Source organism: Cloeon dipterum, chromosome 2 (genome assembly GCF_949628265.1).
Source record: "Cloeon dipterum chromosome 2, ieCloDipt1.1, whole genome shotgun sequence".
In the NCBI taxonomy this organism is placed as follows: domain Eukaryota; kingdom Metazoa; phylum Arthropoda; class Insecta; order Ephemeroptera; family Baetidae; genus Cloeon; species Cloeon dipterum.
Window position 1 is genome coordinate 27,953,494 of NC_088787.1, and position 16,831 is coordinate 27,970,324.

A 16,831-nucleotide genomic window follows, 5' to 3' on the forward strand; every position below is an offset into this window, starting at 1 on the left:
CATGATTGCAAAAGGTGTCGAGCAGGTTGCCGGCTAGATTGCTCAGCAGTCAGCGCAGGCATCAAGTGAAAGACCCGCTGTGAAGACGCGAGATAAGTGCACGCTTGCCTGCTAAATTCGTAACAACTACTTTCGCGTGTCAACTGGCTTGGGTCGGCGAATGCTAGAAGTGTCTGTTTCGATTCGTGCCGCGGAAGGCCATCTGCGATTTTTGTTGGAATGTCCATTCGGCTTGTCTGTATTGCAGACCAAGAAGTCCTCGTGAGGTACGTGCGCGCCTGATGGTTCATGTTTGCTCTTTTGCGCAGGTCATGGGACCGGAGTTGAAATAACCTTTTTCTTTTCCTTGTTTCCTTACAATTATCATAGTTGCTGCAATTCTGCGAAAAAAGGGGCGGAGAATCAAATTGACGGATTGTATGCGTGTGACCCACATTCATAGGAAGTGAATACATATACGCCAAATAAATAACAAATAAACAAACGGTCATAACGGCTACAAATAATCCCATTGATTTCACCGGAGTCGAATTTTTTGATGCTACTATTATTTGCGTGCTCTTTGTTACTTTTACTACATATTTTTATTGGTTGTGCGTAAACGAGAATGAATTGTTAATAGTTATTAGATGTATTGCAGAAGCTATAAGCCTAAATCGAGAGAATCGTTATGTAATCATTTTTGGATGAAAATTTAAGAAAAACATTATCGCCTTCATACTTTAACAGTTTGTTCCGAGGGTTCCGAGCGTATTTTTCGTATTTTTTATTTTATCTTTCCTTTTCCAAATTTTCATAGAGTTATATTTCTACTCGATTGGATTTTCGACAACGTTTAAGAAAACATTCAGTTCGTTATTTATTTATTTTTTATTAAAGCTTTAATTAGATAGTTACTGAAATAATTTATGTGTATTTAATATAAAATGTATTAGCAAAATCGGTTGAACTTTTATGTGAATTTCAAATATTTTTTTATTGTTTCTTTTTAAACGTTTTCTCTTCGCACAGTCTAATGTTAATAATTTAGTTCACCTCTATAAAAGATCAGTGGTGGTCTCTGTAGGCAGTTCAAAATTTTTAGATTGAGGCAGCATAACTTTCAAACATTTTTACTCCGTATAATTTCATACGCATATTACATTCTTCGTTTAAATATTTAGGCAAGGCCGCAAAGACAGAAAGAGTAGATGACAATGTATACTTCGTATATTTTATTGTGCACGCAGTAGATGCTTTTTGCAGAAAATAAATTTTCAACTCGGCTCTCTTGCAGGCTGTAACAGCGGGGCTTTCTAAGTGAAACTTTATCAGGGGTATACGCCTTACTGACAATCATCAGCATATCTAGGGATATTCCTTTGGACGCTGTTTTTGCCCTATTGGCAATGAAAAAATTTGCATTTAAATGCGATATACTTCCAAAATTACACCTACGCAAAGCTTCACTCGCTGCAAATTTTTTATTTATAAATTACTCGCAGTGGATCAGTACTAAAGCTTTTTAAAAAATAATTTCTATACATTTACCTTAAATATATGCTCTGGAAATTGGGAAGAGCTTACAAATTTCCCAGGTTGCGCCGTTTAAATTTATGAAAAAATTTTGGCTCCAAAGTTTGCATGTTTATCTTTCTGTCTTATTATTGGAAATCATGATGTATTTCTCCTGAAGGTAAATTAACCCCACAATTCGCTCACTGACAAGAGGAATCGAAATCAAGCGATAAAATCACTGTCAAATTCGATAAATTTGGCAAAATCTGAAATTGAAGTATTATACTCAGTCCTAATTTGATTTTTGCACATTTTTGCGATAGTAATGCAAACTTAAAGTTTGATCAACTACTGCTATAATTGTAGTCACGGTTGTCACCAATTCAAATTAATTTCAATTTTTGGCCTCTATCAATCCACTTTAATTCAATATCACGTGCAATAACAAAGATTTCATTTCCATAGCAACTTACTTGACGTTACCTCTAACCACAAAGACGCTGAAAAAAGAGATCTGGAAAATGGCAATTATTATGCAACTCCGTCCATAAATTGCTCAAGTTGCTCTATTATTTGTGTCCTATTCCGTATTAGAAGGGGTTTCCTTAATGAAGCGTTTGTTTTGTGACTTGTGACCTTGGCCGCTCAACGCGCTCGTGCTAGTGTTTTCCCAACAGCCCGATAATTACATTTTAATTTACCTCTGAAGGAGAGAATACAACTCGAATTTTCGGTAGTTTAATTAATTATCTGAGACATAACACATATCATATTACCTTTACGTCGTAAGGTTGTTTAAATTTGTTGTTTCTCTGACGAACTAATTAGGCCGATTGCACGACGCGCCGCCGCTATATTTACGCTTTGTCTTTTGAAAGCACCATTGGAGCGTTTTCTTACCAATAGAGCTGCTGAACCTCATCTTGATTTAATATATTCTCACACACGACTCTTAAGTATCTGCACAATCATGCTTTGAACTCCTTTTCCTTTTCATTTTTGTTGCTTTTGAAATCAAATTTATGCTGATTGTGGCTGATGGTTTTCTGTGAGACAACCAAGTATGATTTCTGCAATTTTTTCTAGGCGTTTGTTTTAGAAAGCAAAATTATTTTTGCTAATGGATCAAATATGGATGAATATAGAGTTCTTATATTGCTCTAATTATGTCATATTAGTCTGTCGAAAATGGTACAGCCATTCTTGCTATCGCAGCACGCAATATCACGATGTCACGTTGCTAATTAAATATTTGTTGCGCGTGTTTCTTATTGTAGCGTACGTACCTGGCAGATTCTCGATTGCTGCAACACTGATAGGACGCGTCAGAATGAAGCCTAGCTATGAGAAATGCTATGCATAAATTTAAATGATTCTCGTGGTAGGGAAAACGCAATTTGATTTCTTGTTGTTGCAGAAAGTGGAACTGATGTTTACAGGATAAATTTTCTATTCTTGTTGAACTCCCAGCGTTTTCCTCTGACCACATTCAGTAGCGTCATGTTCTGCAGTTGTAGTCGAAAACGCAAACAACTCTACAGCTGTTGCTTCATTTAAAAACTGCTTACTTTAATTGATTTGAGGTGAAATTTTGTCCTATTAACGGTGCAGGCTTTGTTCACTTGAACCGCATCCACTTCAAGGTCTGTTTAAATGCTATTTTAATAATTGTAAGTGCAAACGTTGGAGCGTACAAATGTTTTCGTTTCAACGCGCCTCTATAATGTAAACTGTGCTATCAGATAGTGCCAGTCCATTCAATGTCAATGGTATTTCCCTTGTGGCGTGCGAGCGTCAAGTTTGGCTTTTCAAACCACACATTGTTCAGTTCCTCGAATAACAATAGCGTTTTCAGAAATCCATAAACCACGCAAATCCACGTTATTATTCAGTATTTTTCCTCGTAATTTACGTAAGTTGAGATACATACTACATCAAAAATTTAATAATTCATATTTGCTTGTGAAACCATAACTCATTCAATTTAGCAAGGGAAAATTTTGTCGACCTTTCGAACGCGTTTCTGAATTGGTTCAACCTCTTTTCTAGGTCATTGACGCAATTGCCTACTAAATTCTTGGCAGAGGCATTAATTAATTTGTTTTCCATAAGAACCCACTGATTAACCCTCTTTGAACTTGCTGTTGTTGGTGTTGTTTTAATAATTCACGACCTCAGAGTTTTTGAAGAGGAACTCAGACACTTCCGTCCTTTTGTGGCTTAAATATATCCCTGACATCCGGACAATTTCATAGTCTGCTAGTTGAGCTAAAAGGTGCGCTGTTTTTGTTGCAGGTAAACTGAATAAATATGGAAGCGGGGAAGAAGAGCGACAACCCTCATCCCAGGGCGACAGCTAATTTTTTGTCGGCCGTGTCGTTCAGGTTAGTTTTGCTTCGTTTTAATAATTTATGTGTAAACAAAATTTATTTGAAGCTAGAAATTAAAAACCTTTTATTTATTTTTTTCTTTTATATATCCGTAACATAGAATGCAACAAATTTCATTATGAATCTCTCTGTTGCAGTAAAATTTAAGTAGTGAATTTTAACTTGACTTATCATTAATGTTTTAGCTGGACAATCCCAACGTTTGTCAAGGGCTACAAAAAGGATTTAGAGGATAGAGATTTGTTTGAACCTCTGAATGAGCATCGTTCAGACAGATTAGGCGATAGATTAGAAACGTATGGCAGCTAACTTATTTTTATAATTTCGTTCTCATTTAACCCTTCACTGAAATTACAGAAATTGGAAAAAAGAAATTGAAAAATGCAATGCCAGAAAAACAGGGACTCCAAGTTTTTTCAAGGCAATGGCTGTCACATTTGGCCCAAGATTCATGCTGTACGGTCTGGTGTTGTTAGTCATCGAAATTGTTGTCAAGTAAGTTGCTTGTAATTTTCTTATGCACACATCTAAATGAAGCATTTGCTGCACAAACAGAGTTGCCCAGCCACTTTTCCTTGGGCGACTTATCAGATATTTCTCCAGCAACTCAACTGTCACCAAAGAAGAAGCTTACTTCAATGCTGGCATGGTGATTTTGTGTTCAGGCTTGTCCATTGTTTTCCTCCATCCCTACATGCTTGGCATTATGCACATCGGCATGAAAATGAGAGTGGCTGCCTGTTCTCTCATGTACAGAAAGGTAATAAAAATTTAATTTTCTTCTCAAAAGGGTCAATTTTTAAAAAAAATTGTCAACAACGCTCATATTAGCCAACTCATTTTAGTAAAAAAAAAATTGTAAATAAGTCAATTGGGATAATTATTAGTGATTAGATATGAAAGTTTGCATGCTATTAAAATCAATATGTTAAAAATTTGCAACGTCATCCCTCTGTAAGGGAATTTGTTAAAAATTTGTTCTCTTTAGATGAGTCCTCAATATCAAATATCCAGCAATTTAGGATTGGTCAATAAAACAAATTCACTAATTTTAATTTCCAGTGTTTGCGACTGAGTCACCAAGCTATGGGGCAGACCACTGCTGGCCAGGTGGTGAATCTTCTTTCAAATGATGTCAACCGGTTTGATTTGATGCCAATTTTCGCTCACTACCTGTGGATCGGACCCTTGGAGACCGCTGTGTGTTCATACCTGATGTGGAGCGAGATGGGCTGGTCAGCCCTCATGGGAGTCTCCACCCTACTACTCACAATCCCATTACAGGGTAATTATTAAAAGAACTGGTTATATTGGGTTCTAATTGCATGTCCAAAGGTTGGCTGGGCAAGAAAACTTCGACGTTGAGACTGCGCACAGCTGTGAAAACAGACGAACGAGTGAGGTTAATGAATGAGATTATTTCTGGAATCCAAGTCATTAAGATGTACACTTGGGAGAAGCCGTTTGCCAAATTAGTAGATCTTGCTAGGAGGTTGACTTAAAATATACAACGTTATATTTAGTGCTCATCCCAGCGTTTATTACAGGGCGGAAATCAAACAAATCCGAATCGCCTCATATATCAAAGGAGTTTATTTGTCTTTCATCATGTTCACCACGAGAGTCACAGTCTATGTTACGATTGTGGCTTACGTGCTATTTGGTGAAACAATCACTGCAGAAAAAGTAAGACCGGTGAAATTAACCACATGTATAAAATTATGACATTTTAATCTGTTGCAGGTTTTTGTCATTTCCTCTTACTACAATATTATTCGCCAGACAATGACTATATTTTTCCCACAAAGTATCGCTCAAATGGCAGAAGGGTCTGTGTCGCTCAAACGTATACAGGTACGCATTAAGTAAATTAAGCACGCGCCCTGTCTTGTTACTAACAATCATGTGGTTCAGAACTTCCTGCTATTGGGCGAAGTCTCCAGGGACGCTCAATGCCGCCAAAGTGCCTCCAATTCAGCCACCAAAAAGAAAGAAGTGTGTGTCACTTTGCAAAACGCCACTGCCAAATGGAATAGTGAAATTTCTGATCCTACCCTGAACAACATCACCACCACCCTTAAATCTGGTCAATTGACAGCTGTGATCGGTCCTGTTGGCTCTGGAAAGGTAGGAAATGGAGTACAGTCACATGATTTTTAATTATCTTTCTCTTCAACAAACAGACCTCTCTGATCCACGCCATTCTGGAAGAATTGCCTCTGACGTCAGGCTCTCTGAGAGTGAGTGGCAGCATTTCTTTCGCGGGTCAAGAGCCATGGTTGTTTGCTGGCTCAGTCAGGCAGAACATCATTTTTGGACAGCCGTGGGACTTGAAGCGATACAGAAATGTGATCAGAGTTTGTGCCTTGGAGAAAGACTTCACGCAGTTGCCTTACGGAGACGAGACGATTGTTGGCGAGCGTGGAATATCCCTAAGCGGTGGCCAAAGGGCCAGGGTGAGCCTGGCCAGGGCTGTGTACAAAGAGGCGGACATTTACTTGCTTGACGACCCTTTGTCGGCAGTAGACGCGCATGTTGGTCGACACCTTTTTGACGACTGCATCACTGGCTTCCTCAAGGATAAAGCTGTTCTCCTGGTCACGCACCAGCTGCAGTTCCTCACCCAAGCCAGCCAGATTCTCATTCTGAATAATGTATGTTAAACTAATCAATTTTATTTTTCTCATTCTCATTTAAAGGTGAAAAATCTTGGATTATCGCTAAAATTGTGTGAGTTAAAGGACTTGCGTTTAAAATCATGATGGATGCCAGGTCCAATAGGTTCCCAAGCAGGTTTTACCAGCTGAAAATATCTAGAAATTTCATTATGTTGAATTTAACGTGGTTTTAAAAATGAAAGAGATATTTTCTGGTGTCTCATTACAAAAACAAATGGATAAAATGTTGTAAAAATAATACTAATAAAATATGTATTGATTGCAAAAAACGCATATAGTCATAAAATATAAAATAAATGGGTTTTTAAACAGGGTTCTATTGAAGGACAAGGCTCATACCAACAGCTTCAGGAGTGCGGATTGGACTTCGCCCAGCTGCTGGCTGAAGCGGAAGATGAGCTGGAAGACGAGATTCTGAGTGAAGAGGATGACCCTGTCTCAGTGCTGAGAAAACGAAGGCGAGGCAGCAGTGAGAGCAGTGCCAAATCTGTGCTGGAAGGAGTAGTCAGACAGATAAAGGTATGTCGCACAACCAAAAAAATTCGTTTCTTAGACACCTTTCTACTTAGTCTGCGAAAGCATCTCAAGAACTGCACGAGAAGGAGCAAGAGAAGCCCAAAGAGGTGGCGGAAATGAGGTCCAAAGGTTCCGTCTCAGGGGACGTGTATGGCGAATACTTCCGTTCTGGAGGCAACGCCTGCGTCATTTTCATCATGTTCCTCATGTTTGCCCTTGCGCAAATCGCTGCCAGCGGAGCCGACTACTGGCTTACGTTTTGGTAATTTTATCTTCTTATTCCGTGCCACTTAATGCCCATCAGAATAGAAATACGATTAAGTTGAGACAAAATGCTTCGAACTAATTAATGCTAGCAAATTTCTATTTGGTTTTTAAATTAACACTTAGTTTATTATTAAAATATTACATGGGACCCTAATTGGATTATATGACAGGACCAACTGGGAAGAGGCTCAGGTTGAACAACCAATGGAGCAGAATATCACCAACTCTAGCGGCTCCAACACTCCGTTTTATGAAATTGACTATGCTTCCTTGGATTGGATGAGCAAAGACTTGGGCGTTTACATTTACAGCGGTGTCATTTTCGCCACTCTTGGCCTGGCTTTGTTCCGCTCCTACCTCTTCTTCAATGTCTGCATGAACGCATCAGTAAATCTGCATGACAGAATGTTCTCATCTATCACTAGAGCGACCATGTACTTCTTCAATACCAACCAATCAGGTGTGTAAAAATGAGAGGCTTAAAGCATTAGTCCAAAAATTTGATCATTTTAGGCAGGATTTTGAACCGCTTCTCCAAGGACATGGGCTCCATTGACGAACTTCTTCCTGCTGCAATGATAGACGCACTGCAGGTAAAAATTGCTATTCTCGCTTTATTTATAAAAAAAATATTTGTGTGTGTGTGGTATATTTATTTGAAAGCAAGAAAATCGGCATTTGTTAAAATTTACTGTAATTGTATTAATATTTAGAGCTAATTTCCCTTTTGTTGCGCTTGTGCAAGCTCAGTCACTATTATTTGTTTTTTTTTCATTCCACTCAAATAAATTTAAATAATTCGTTATAGATTGGAATGTCCCTGTTGGGTATCATCGTGGTGGTTGCCATTGTGAACGTGTGGCTGCTGCTGCCAACATTTGTGATCGGCATCATTTTCTACTTCCTGCGGATTATCTACCTGTCCACGTCGCGGAGCGTGAAGCGCCTTGAGGGAGTGACGCGGAGCCCTGTGTTCTCCCACCTGAACGCCTCGGTGCAAGGTCTAACCACAATTCGTGCGTTTGGTGCGCAGCAAATTCTTGAGTCGCAGTTCGACTCGCATCAGGACCTCCATTCGTCGGCCTGGTACCTGTTCATTTCCGTCAGCCGCGCCTTTGGTTACTGGCTGGACGTCGTCTGCTTCATCTACATCGCCATCGTGACTCTCAGCTTCCTCGTCATGGGAGAAGAGAGCTACGGTGGCAATGTTGGTCTTGCCATCACCCAGGCGCTCGGACTCACTGGCATGTTCCAGTGGGGCATGAGACAGTCTGCAGAGATGGAGAACCAGATGACCTCAGTTGAGAGGGTTCTTGAGTTTTCTAACCTTGAGTCTGAGCCTCCACTTGAGAGTGAGGAAAAACCAGAAAAAGGTGAGTGACTTGTCCAGCTTCAATTTTTACCTCAATTTTAACCAAGTGAAAATTACTCAAATTCCTCTTTCCCAAACATGATTTTCTCTTATTTTTATTTGAGAGATTAATGTGGAAAAAAATGTGAATCATTTAAACTATAAGAAAAATTATACCTGAATAATTGCAAACGTGGCTCTGAAGCTTTAATATCTTTATCATCCTAAAATTCTTATGAATATTCCAATCTTCAAATTGTTTTCAATCAATAAATTTATACATAACAACTTTTCATCCACAAGGTTGGCCAAAGAAGGGAGAGCTTGTGTTTGACAAGTTCAGTCTGCAGTACAAGGACGACGATCCACCAGTATTGAAGGAAATCAGTTTCAAAATCAATCCCGAGGAGAAAGTCGGCATTGTCGGCCGAACTGGAGCTGGAAAGTCGTCTTTGATTTCTGCCCTCTTCCGGCTTGCCAAGTGTAGTGGAGGTCGTATCTTGATCGACGGCATCGATACTGTCACGCTGGGCCTGCACCAGCTGAGAGCTAACATCTCCATCATTCCGCAAGAGCCGGTGCTTTTCTCAGGAAACATGAGGAAGAATCTTGATCCATTTGACGAGTTCTCTGACGACGTGCTGTGGACCGCGCTGGAAGAGGTCGAGATGAAGGAGGCGGTAGCTGAGCTGCCTGGAGGTCTCAGCGCCAAGATGTCTGAAGGAGGCAGCAACTTCAGCGTTGGCCAGAGACAATTGGTAAGAAACAATAATTCAAATAGCCAATTAAGAGTTCAAATCTTGCAAAAAATTAAAATACAGTAAAACCAGCCTGTTGGCTCGCATTGTTAAGGCACTCTCAGGAGTGTCAAAGCAATGAGAGGAATTTGAGCAGTTCGGAGATCTAATACTGGCTACCCAATGTCAGAAATGGCAAAAAGTGGTTAGTTTAGTGACTCGAATTGCTCAAATTGCTCAACGGGCTGGGAGGCGCACCGGCGCCGACTCGCTACTTGCTGGTTTGCACCTTTCCAGCATGCGTGATTTGGCTTCACGGGACAAATGTCTAGCGTTTCAATGCAGTCCTCGGTGCGGAGGCAAGAGGCCCTTGAGTGGGCTGGGTCCCTGTGCGGCCTGGTGCGCCCATGTTATCCGTTCGCGGTGTTATTGGGACCCGGGTTTCAGCATTCGTGCTAGTGCAGTGCGCGCCCTTCCCGGTCCTCCGGTCCTCGGACAGGGATAAAAAAAGCAAAAAAAAAAAAAATTTAGTATCAAAAGTAAGTTAAAGAATTCACTTGATTTTTTCAACGTTTTGCAACACCTATCACTTTTGGAGACAGTATGTTTGTTTATATATGTATAAGGCAACATATATAGATATATAGAGTCATGATTAAATTAAATCAATAAATTTAAATTTCTGTTCTCTAACCTAGAATCTCTCTTTCTTCAATATTTAAACTGGCAATATTGGACGTTTCAGGTTTGTCTGGCGAGAGCGATTGTGCGCAACAATCGCATTCTAGTGATGGATGAGGCGACTGCCAACGTGGACCCTAAAACGGACACGCTGATCCAGAGCACAATCAGACGCAAGTTTGCAAAATGCACGGTACTGACGATCGCGCACCGCCTGCACACCATCATGGACTCTGACCGAGTGTTGGTGATGGACTCTGGAAAGGTGGCCGAGTTTGCACGGCCAGCAGACCTGCTGAACAACCCGAAGTCCTTGCTGGCTAAGTTGGCGCACCAGACCAGCGCTGGCAACGTCGCCAGCCTCAAGCTAAAGGCCGGCCTGCTGATCGAGAGATAACGCTGCGTTCATTGAGCTGCCTGTTTATCACTTCTTAAGTTATTCTTGTGATCCCTCTGCATCAGGGTAAAATGACTAGCTTGTTTTTTGAGCAGGCTTTTCATTTATCTTCCAGCACACGCTAAATTACTTAATGATTTGATTGATTATTTTCACAATGCATACTTTATCACACAAGATTAAACTCTCTCAATGTTTATAAGGAATTTTCTCCTCCGTATTTTCTCATATTAGAGTTGACAGACATTTTTTTTTTCAGTGGCAGGTACACTACAGTATGTTAATTCCGTTCTCTGGTTGGTCCTCGCGATGAAGTATGCATTTAAAATTTAAGTTCTTTGCAGAGATGAAATTGCTTGAACTTCTGTTTCCTGTTTTATTTATAAACGATGATGAATGATAGCGATATATTTAGGTTAGAAATCTCGCTTCAAAATAAGTGTAAAAATGCATAGCAAATTTTCTTATAGTTCTCAAATTGTTTAATTAAAGACAACCGTCCAAGCGGAAATGTAGTTTCTATTGCTAGTGAGATTCTATTGCATAATTCACAGGAAGATCATTTTACTATACGATACGTCCTTGTAAAATCTCATTTGTGGTGATAAATAAATTTTTGGAATCCATACAATAATAGTTATTTATTTTCCTTGAAGCGACTCACTAATTTAATTTCCAAAATTTGGTAATAATTTTTTTGTGAATCGGGAGCAGTTAAGTCTTTGAGTTATTAGTTGTTTATTCTCTGTGTAAGAATGTCCTTGTCTGTTGCAAGAGCCGCGAAAAAGTAACGACCGCGTACAAAAAATCAAACTTCTATATATATTAGTTTTTCAACGTTTAATGTTCTCTGAGCTACTATTCGTACACCAAATAATGGAGGAAGTTTTTTTAAAATGGATTTTTCGGGTATGTTTATTCTCTGTAGAAATTATGACACTTTGGATTTAACTGTTGTAAATTTATTTGAATATTTGTCCATGAAATATTCAATTATGCATCTTAAAAATTTCACTAAAATGGGAAATCGTAAACATTGTAATCAACAAAATAATCTAAAACATGAACATATATAATATGCGAACGAAAATGTCTTTTAAAGAGGATATTCAGATACAAAATAATAAATTTAAGTGACGTCTTTGAAGCGCATTATTACAGATCAATTAGACACAGGGATCACATTTAAAAGTGCGCGTGTTGACCGCCCAGTGGTAAAAAATGACCATTTGGATCAGTTTGTACATTTGGTCAAGCCGAGAGGCCGCAGGCTCGAAATACGCTCGTTGCAGCATCCTTGCCAGTTCAAACGTTTCTACGGCCGCGATGTCCGCGTATTTCATGGCCAGGCCGGAGGTGTGGCTCTCTTTCCTCACTAGGTTCTTGAGGTTGGGCGCGTCGGTGCCGAGGAAGAAGGATGGGTCCTCCGCCATCAACTTCGCCACCGGCCAGTCAAATCTGCAGGCATCGCAGTCGCACTCAAAGTTGTACTGACTCAGTCTTTCGCGCCGCGTTTCCTTCGGCAAGTTGTAGAACAGATTGCAATATCTGAAACCGTTACAAATTGCAAGCGATTACCTTATTAAGACAAAACAGTAATAGGCTAGATGATCTCTTTGGTTGAAATTATGCAACCTGAGCAACGCGCGTGATGACAATTAGTCTAAATCTACATCTTGATTGAAAATATTACATTGTTTCTTAAAAAATTAAAATATATTTGTTACTTCAAAAGGTTATGTATGAAATTGTAGCTAATTCCTGATCAGATTTGGGATTTTCGAAGTATCTTTCGTTTCCTAATAATATTTGTCAAAAAAACCCAAAAAACCAATCCTCATCTAAGCTGTTTTTTTACTACACCGTTATTGTCTATCGCATTATATACAAAATGCAATTTACTGCTTAGTAAAAACAAAAATTGAATAACTGTTAATTTTGAAAATTAAAATAATGGAACTTTGAAATAAAGACAATGAAATCAGATAATTAATAAATTGATATAAAAAAGAAATAAACATGAAAATATTAACTCACAATCAGTGCATGCCATTATTCTATACCTGATAAAAAGTTGGTCCCCTTTTTTGATCGGCCTGGCTGCTCTGCCAACCATGGTTTTCCCGTAGTAAGTGCACACGACGTTTGGGTCGCAAGAGTGATTGCAGAGCGACGCGACGTGGTACGAGCCGTAGGCCACATGCTTTAGGTCGATCTCGTCCGACTGGTCGTAGATGAAGCACTCCTCGATGCTGAAGCTGTTGGCGTTGTGCTTGAGCAAGGCGAGGTTGCAGAACTCGGCCAGCTTGGCCACCTTGGCGTTGTCGCTGATCTGGAAGCAGTGCTTGATGATGTCGGAGCAGAGCGACTTGATCTGCTCCTCGTAAGGTAGCGGGTGGTGGATCAGCGTGAGGAACTCGGTCAGCAAACGGAACCGCTCCGATCGCGGGTGCGACGGGTTGTCGTAGTTTGCGCAATTCTCCACGCCCAAGAAGGCGAGGAAGTCGAAGATGCGTGCGAAGCTGGAGAAGATGTTCTCCGATAGGTCATACTCGGCTTTAAATTCATCCTCGTACTTTTTCCTCGGGATGCAAATGACCTCATGATATGGAGAGGCGGCTTTTTCGCATTCATCGCAGCAGTACAGCACCTACGAAATACGAGATTGATCTTATTACTTAAAAGTTGTATATTATAGTCATTAGACTATTTTAATTAACACATATAAATCGAGTAAAAACGTGATCGAAGTAAAAATAATGTCACAATTTGCTTTCTAAACTGAAGCCTGTCAGAGACAATTAATAGCCAAAGGCGCGTTGAAAAGCTTCGGTGGCGTTTCCCATCAATTAGCTCTGAAATGTTCCATTACTCTCTGCGCTAAAAACCTACTCCAGTCGCGAGAGTAAATTTCAGACTCATCCAGTTTGCTTCCAGTCGTGGGAGTGCAGGCAATTTTTCATCCCCTAATATTAATGTGTAAAAATGTGGGTTTTGGCCGTAACATGGATTAGCTATAATAATATCCATAATTTATGGTACCTGCAATTGTGTATTCCTTTATTTTTTTATAACTGTCAGAATTTTAGCCAATAATCGGTTTAAAGAAAATAATGATCACTGTGATTACCACTATAACCTAAACAGCTGAAAAATATTAGTGGAATAAGCATTAATTTAATTGTTCATCTTGTATTAGATAAAGCAAAAAATACTAACTCTTTTTAAAATGACTTTTCACCCGTGGGGTTTTTAGTTTGATGAATATTTGAAATTACTATGCATTTGAGATGGTGTTAAATCTTGAACAAAATAGTTGTTTCTTTTTAATTTTGAAATATACTTTAATTTTAAAGCATTGTGGCGATTAAAAACTAACAAAAAGTTATCATTTTATCGGATTTTAAATAAAACCGTTTAAATATAAAAAACGGTTTACTGGTTCCTTTTGAAAATTAATAGCCTTTGGAGTCGACACTAAAAAAGGAAAATATTTTTAGTCTCTTCCTTATTGTGGTGTGCAGTAATTAACCATATATCAGAACTGTTAAAAAGACTCCGGCCATTAAAGTAATCCTAAATTGCGAGAGCTTCTAAACTCAAATTGTTTAGCTTGTTCTAAATAAAATTTCGATGTACCTTGTTACACGTGTTGCACGGGTACAGTGTATAGCTGGGTCGGAAGCAGTGTGCGCAGTGTGTCCACTTGGCTTCGCTCTTCAATCCGCAGACAGCTGGCTCCTCTTTTAACATCACGTCACCTAGAGCCACGTGCCATAATATTATCCTTAATTGCACTGTGTCTACCGAGAAATAATAAAGTGCCAAGTGTTCTGTGCGGCCGAAAATAGCGTTCGGCTCGCTGTAGCTGAGCGAATCGACTATTTCGATCATTAGCGCCAGCGAGTGCTTGGAGAATCGTGACCGCAGCGTTCCAGCAAAGCTTTTTTCTAGCAGATTGTGCAAACTGGGCGATTGCCAGGCGCGAAAACGAACCACATCTTTCAAAGAAAATCCGTGTTTTGATTTATGGCTGGGGGAAATGAGTAATTGGTCTGAAAAATAGAGCAAGATGCTAACGCGGCTCACTTGAGCGTCACCCGAAATCAAAGGGTTCATTTGTTGCCTGGATGGAATTCCGCCGCGACTTAAAAAAAATGTTTTCCCGAAAAAGTGAAAGTGAATTTTGACGCAATAGATTCTTCATGAATTTAATCTAGACCAAACATTATTCGAATTAACGATCGAGCTTAAAGTTTAGCAGGCAAAAAATTGAAATAGCGCGTGATAATAGAGCGTGTTAAGATTTCATGCTTGCTTGCTGTCAGAAAATCTACGGTGGTTAAAATGTATAGGCTTTAGTCGAGGTTTTGTCTTTTTTTAATTTTGCATCGAGAGGTAGATTTTTAACAATAATGTAAAAATTTGCTTAAATACATTAAATAGTGACATTAAAGTTTCACGACGTCTTTCTCTATTTATATGCTTCGAAATTGATTAAAAAAATCAAAGGCAACAAAGTAGTAGTTTTAGTAGAATAATTAAGCTTAGTTTGTGCAATATTGAAATACAAAAATCATTTCGTATGTTTTATGGTTTGCATTACAATGGCACAGGTTAAAAAACCAGCTAAAAATATTTGTATTTCCCTATCTACCAGGTTTTTTATTAACACTAAAAATCCTCACCTGTTTGCAAATCCCTGGTCGCAACAAAGTGCCTTCCGTACTTTTCAGATGTGGCAATCTCCACTGCCGTCGACAGGCACGGCCTGAGTTCGTCAGTGCCGAAGCTGAGCTCCGGTGGGCGCGTGTACTCCACCCTGACCCTGGTGGTCTTAACCTCGCACCTGCCAGCAAAGGTTTTTTCGGCGATGTCTGCAATTTCTTTCTTCTGCTCGTCGGAGACCTGGCTGGCCGCGATCAGCTCGCGCGTTCTGCGCATCTCGTTCTCGGCGTCGAGCAACTGTCCCAGTTCTTTGTAGCACTGGGCCTTGCGCAGGTGCAGCCTGAAGCGCAGCTTCTCAGGGTAGGCGTGTTGCAGGGCCCTCTCTGAGTCGATGACACTTTCCTCGAAACGGCCCAAGCTCATCAGCACGGCGCCGCGGCTCGCCAGCGCTTTGGCCCGCTCCACGTCGCCGACCGCGCTCAGACACACGCATCTCGTGTACGCGGCCGCTGCCTCAAACAGCTCTCCTCGTTTGTACCTGGTTAGGGAAAATAATTTACTCTAATTACCAGGAAATCTTTCTAATCACATATCTTATTTTCAATGAATTTTGTCTCAAATTTTTTAAACAAATAATGTGCTGCTGTGACGCAATGAAATCCATCCTTAAAAAGATTCTCAGCTAGCATTCTTGTTCATAAATATATAAAACAAAGAGGTCCCAGATCTCAATTTTATCGCTATCATCGTACTTAAGACGTGAGTCACTCTGCCAAAATCCTCTCTTGACACTTGAACGAACGGAATTAGCATGAATTGGCTGAGTAGGATTACGGTTTGACTGTTAAATTGGCGTCGAAAATTTAATCACTTATTCCGACTAGACAGGCATGACCCGCACAATATCGAACTCCTCCGTCAAAAAACAGTACAAAATTTCGAGTAAAAATGTTGATTTAAAAATACTTTTTATTACCTGAGGTTGCCCTCCTTGAGGAAGTCCTGGTAGGTGCCATCTTTGGAGGTGCGGACGTTGGTGTACGCCTTGATGAAGTCGTCGAGGTCCGACCTCATGCCCAAGTGTGTGGTGCTCGGGCCGAGTTTGAATGACTCGACCAACACGGCCAAGTTAATTTGTGCACGCAGAATAGAAGTTGTAAAAGTTATTTCCCACTCGGGTGGCATGGCTGCGGTCGGTGGCGATTCCCCTTTCAAGCTTAATCTAACAATAGTAGCAAGCACCCTCGGCCTTTTGTGCACTATACGTGATAATTAGCAGATACCAAGGGTAGCGTTCGCTCGACGCGGCGGCGGTCTCACTTGGACCGCGTCGCTGTCGCGAATGAGCCGCGCGCTTTCATAATAATCTCCCGATCTCCAAACTCTGTCGCGTGGAGCACACAACGAGAGCGCGGCAGGTGGCCTAATGGGCGCCGGCATTTGTCATAAGCTTTCCTCTGCACCGCGGCTTCAATGCCTTTATCCCTAGGACACGCGACGCATAAATCACGTCCTCTCAAATGCGTGGTTCACGAATCACACACGATCCAGCAAAGCTTGTTGACGTGTTTCTCTTGGCTTCAACGAGGGGATGCTCCAGATAAATAAAAAAACAAAGCGGAACGCGTAAAATCACGCTTTGGCAAATT

General features: G+C 40.3%; 2 protein-coding genes across 2 annotated transcripts; one reads left to right on the forward strand and one right to left on the reverse strand.

Moving 5' to 3' along the window:
- Window positions 1-77: 77 nt before the first annotated feature.
- Window positions 78-11,150, forward strand: LOC135937647 (probable multidrug resistance-associated protein lethal(2)03659). The gene is made up of 18 exons (XM_065480825.1): window positions 78-266; window positions 3,793-3,881; window positions 4,073-4,183; window positions 4,245-4,382; window positions 4,443-4,647; window positions 4,950-5,172; window positions 5,223-5,379; window positions 5,435-5,573; window positions 5,631-5,741; window positions 5,802-6,014; window positions 6,071-6,541; window positions 6,878-7,084; window positions 7,135-7,343; window positions 7,519-7,808; window positions 7,862-7,941; window positions 8,157-8,721; window positions 9,003-9,457; window positions 10,182-11,150. The coding sequence occupies exons 2-18, from the start codon at window positions 3,808-3,810 to the stop codon at window positions 10,512-10,514; spliced, it is 3,981 nt and encodes a 1,326-aa protein (XP_065336897.1). The 5' UTR covers window positions 78-266; window positions 3,793-3,807; the 3' UTR covers window positions 10,515-11,150.
- A 310-nt stretch (window positions 11,151-11,460) lies between these two features.
- On the reverse strand, window positions 11,461-16,828 carry LOC135937648 (uncharacterized). Its single transcript, XM_065480826.1, has 5 exons — window positions 16,159-16,828; window positions 15,203-15,720; window positions 14,154-14,275; window positions 12,578-13,164; window positions 11,461-12,062 (listed from the first exon to the last, which is right to left on the reverse strand). Exons 1-5 carry the CDS (start codon window positions 16,365-16,367, stop codon window positions 11,681-11,683), a joined length of 1,818 nt encoding a protein of 605 aa, XP_065336898.1. The 5' UTR covers window positions 16,368-16,828; the 3' UTR covers window positions 11,461-11,680.
- Between the last annotated feature and the right edge of the window lie 3 nt (window positions 16,829-16,831).

Bases quoted from the DNA above. Each gene is read 5' to 3' on its own strand.
- LOC135937647 (XM_065480825.1), top strand. From the start codon at position 3,808: ATGGAAGCGGGGAAGAAGAGCGACAACCCTCATCCCAGGGCGACAGCT. The intron at 3,882-4,072 runs GTTAGTTTTGCT...TTAATGTTTTAG, and splicing joins TTGTCGGCCGTGTCGTTCAG to CTGGACAATCCCAACGTTTG. The intron at 5,380-5,434 runs GTTGACTTAAAA...CGTTTATTACAG, and splicing joins TTAGTAGATCTTGCTAGGAG to GGCGGAAATCAAACAAATCC.
- LOC135937648 (XM_065480826.1), bottom strand. From the start codon at position 16,367: ATGCCACCCGAGTGGGAAATAACTTTTACAACTTCTATTCTGCGTGCA. The intron at 15,721-16,158 runs GTAATAAAAAGT...TTCCCTAACCAG, and splicing joins CTCAAGGAGGGCAACCTCAG to GTACAAACGAGGAGAGCTGT. The intron at 13,165-14,153 runs GTACATCGAAAT...CGTATTTCGTAG, and splicing joins CGTGCAACACGTGTAACAAG to GTGCTGTACTGCTGCGATGA.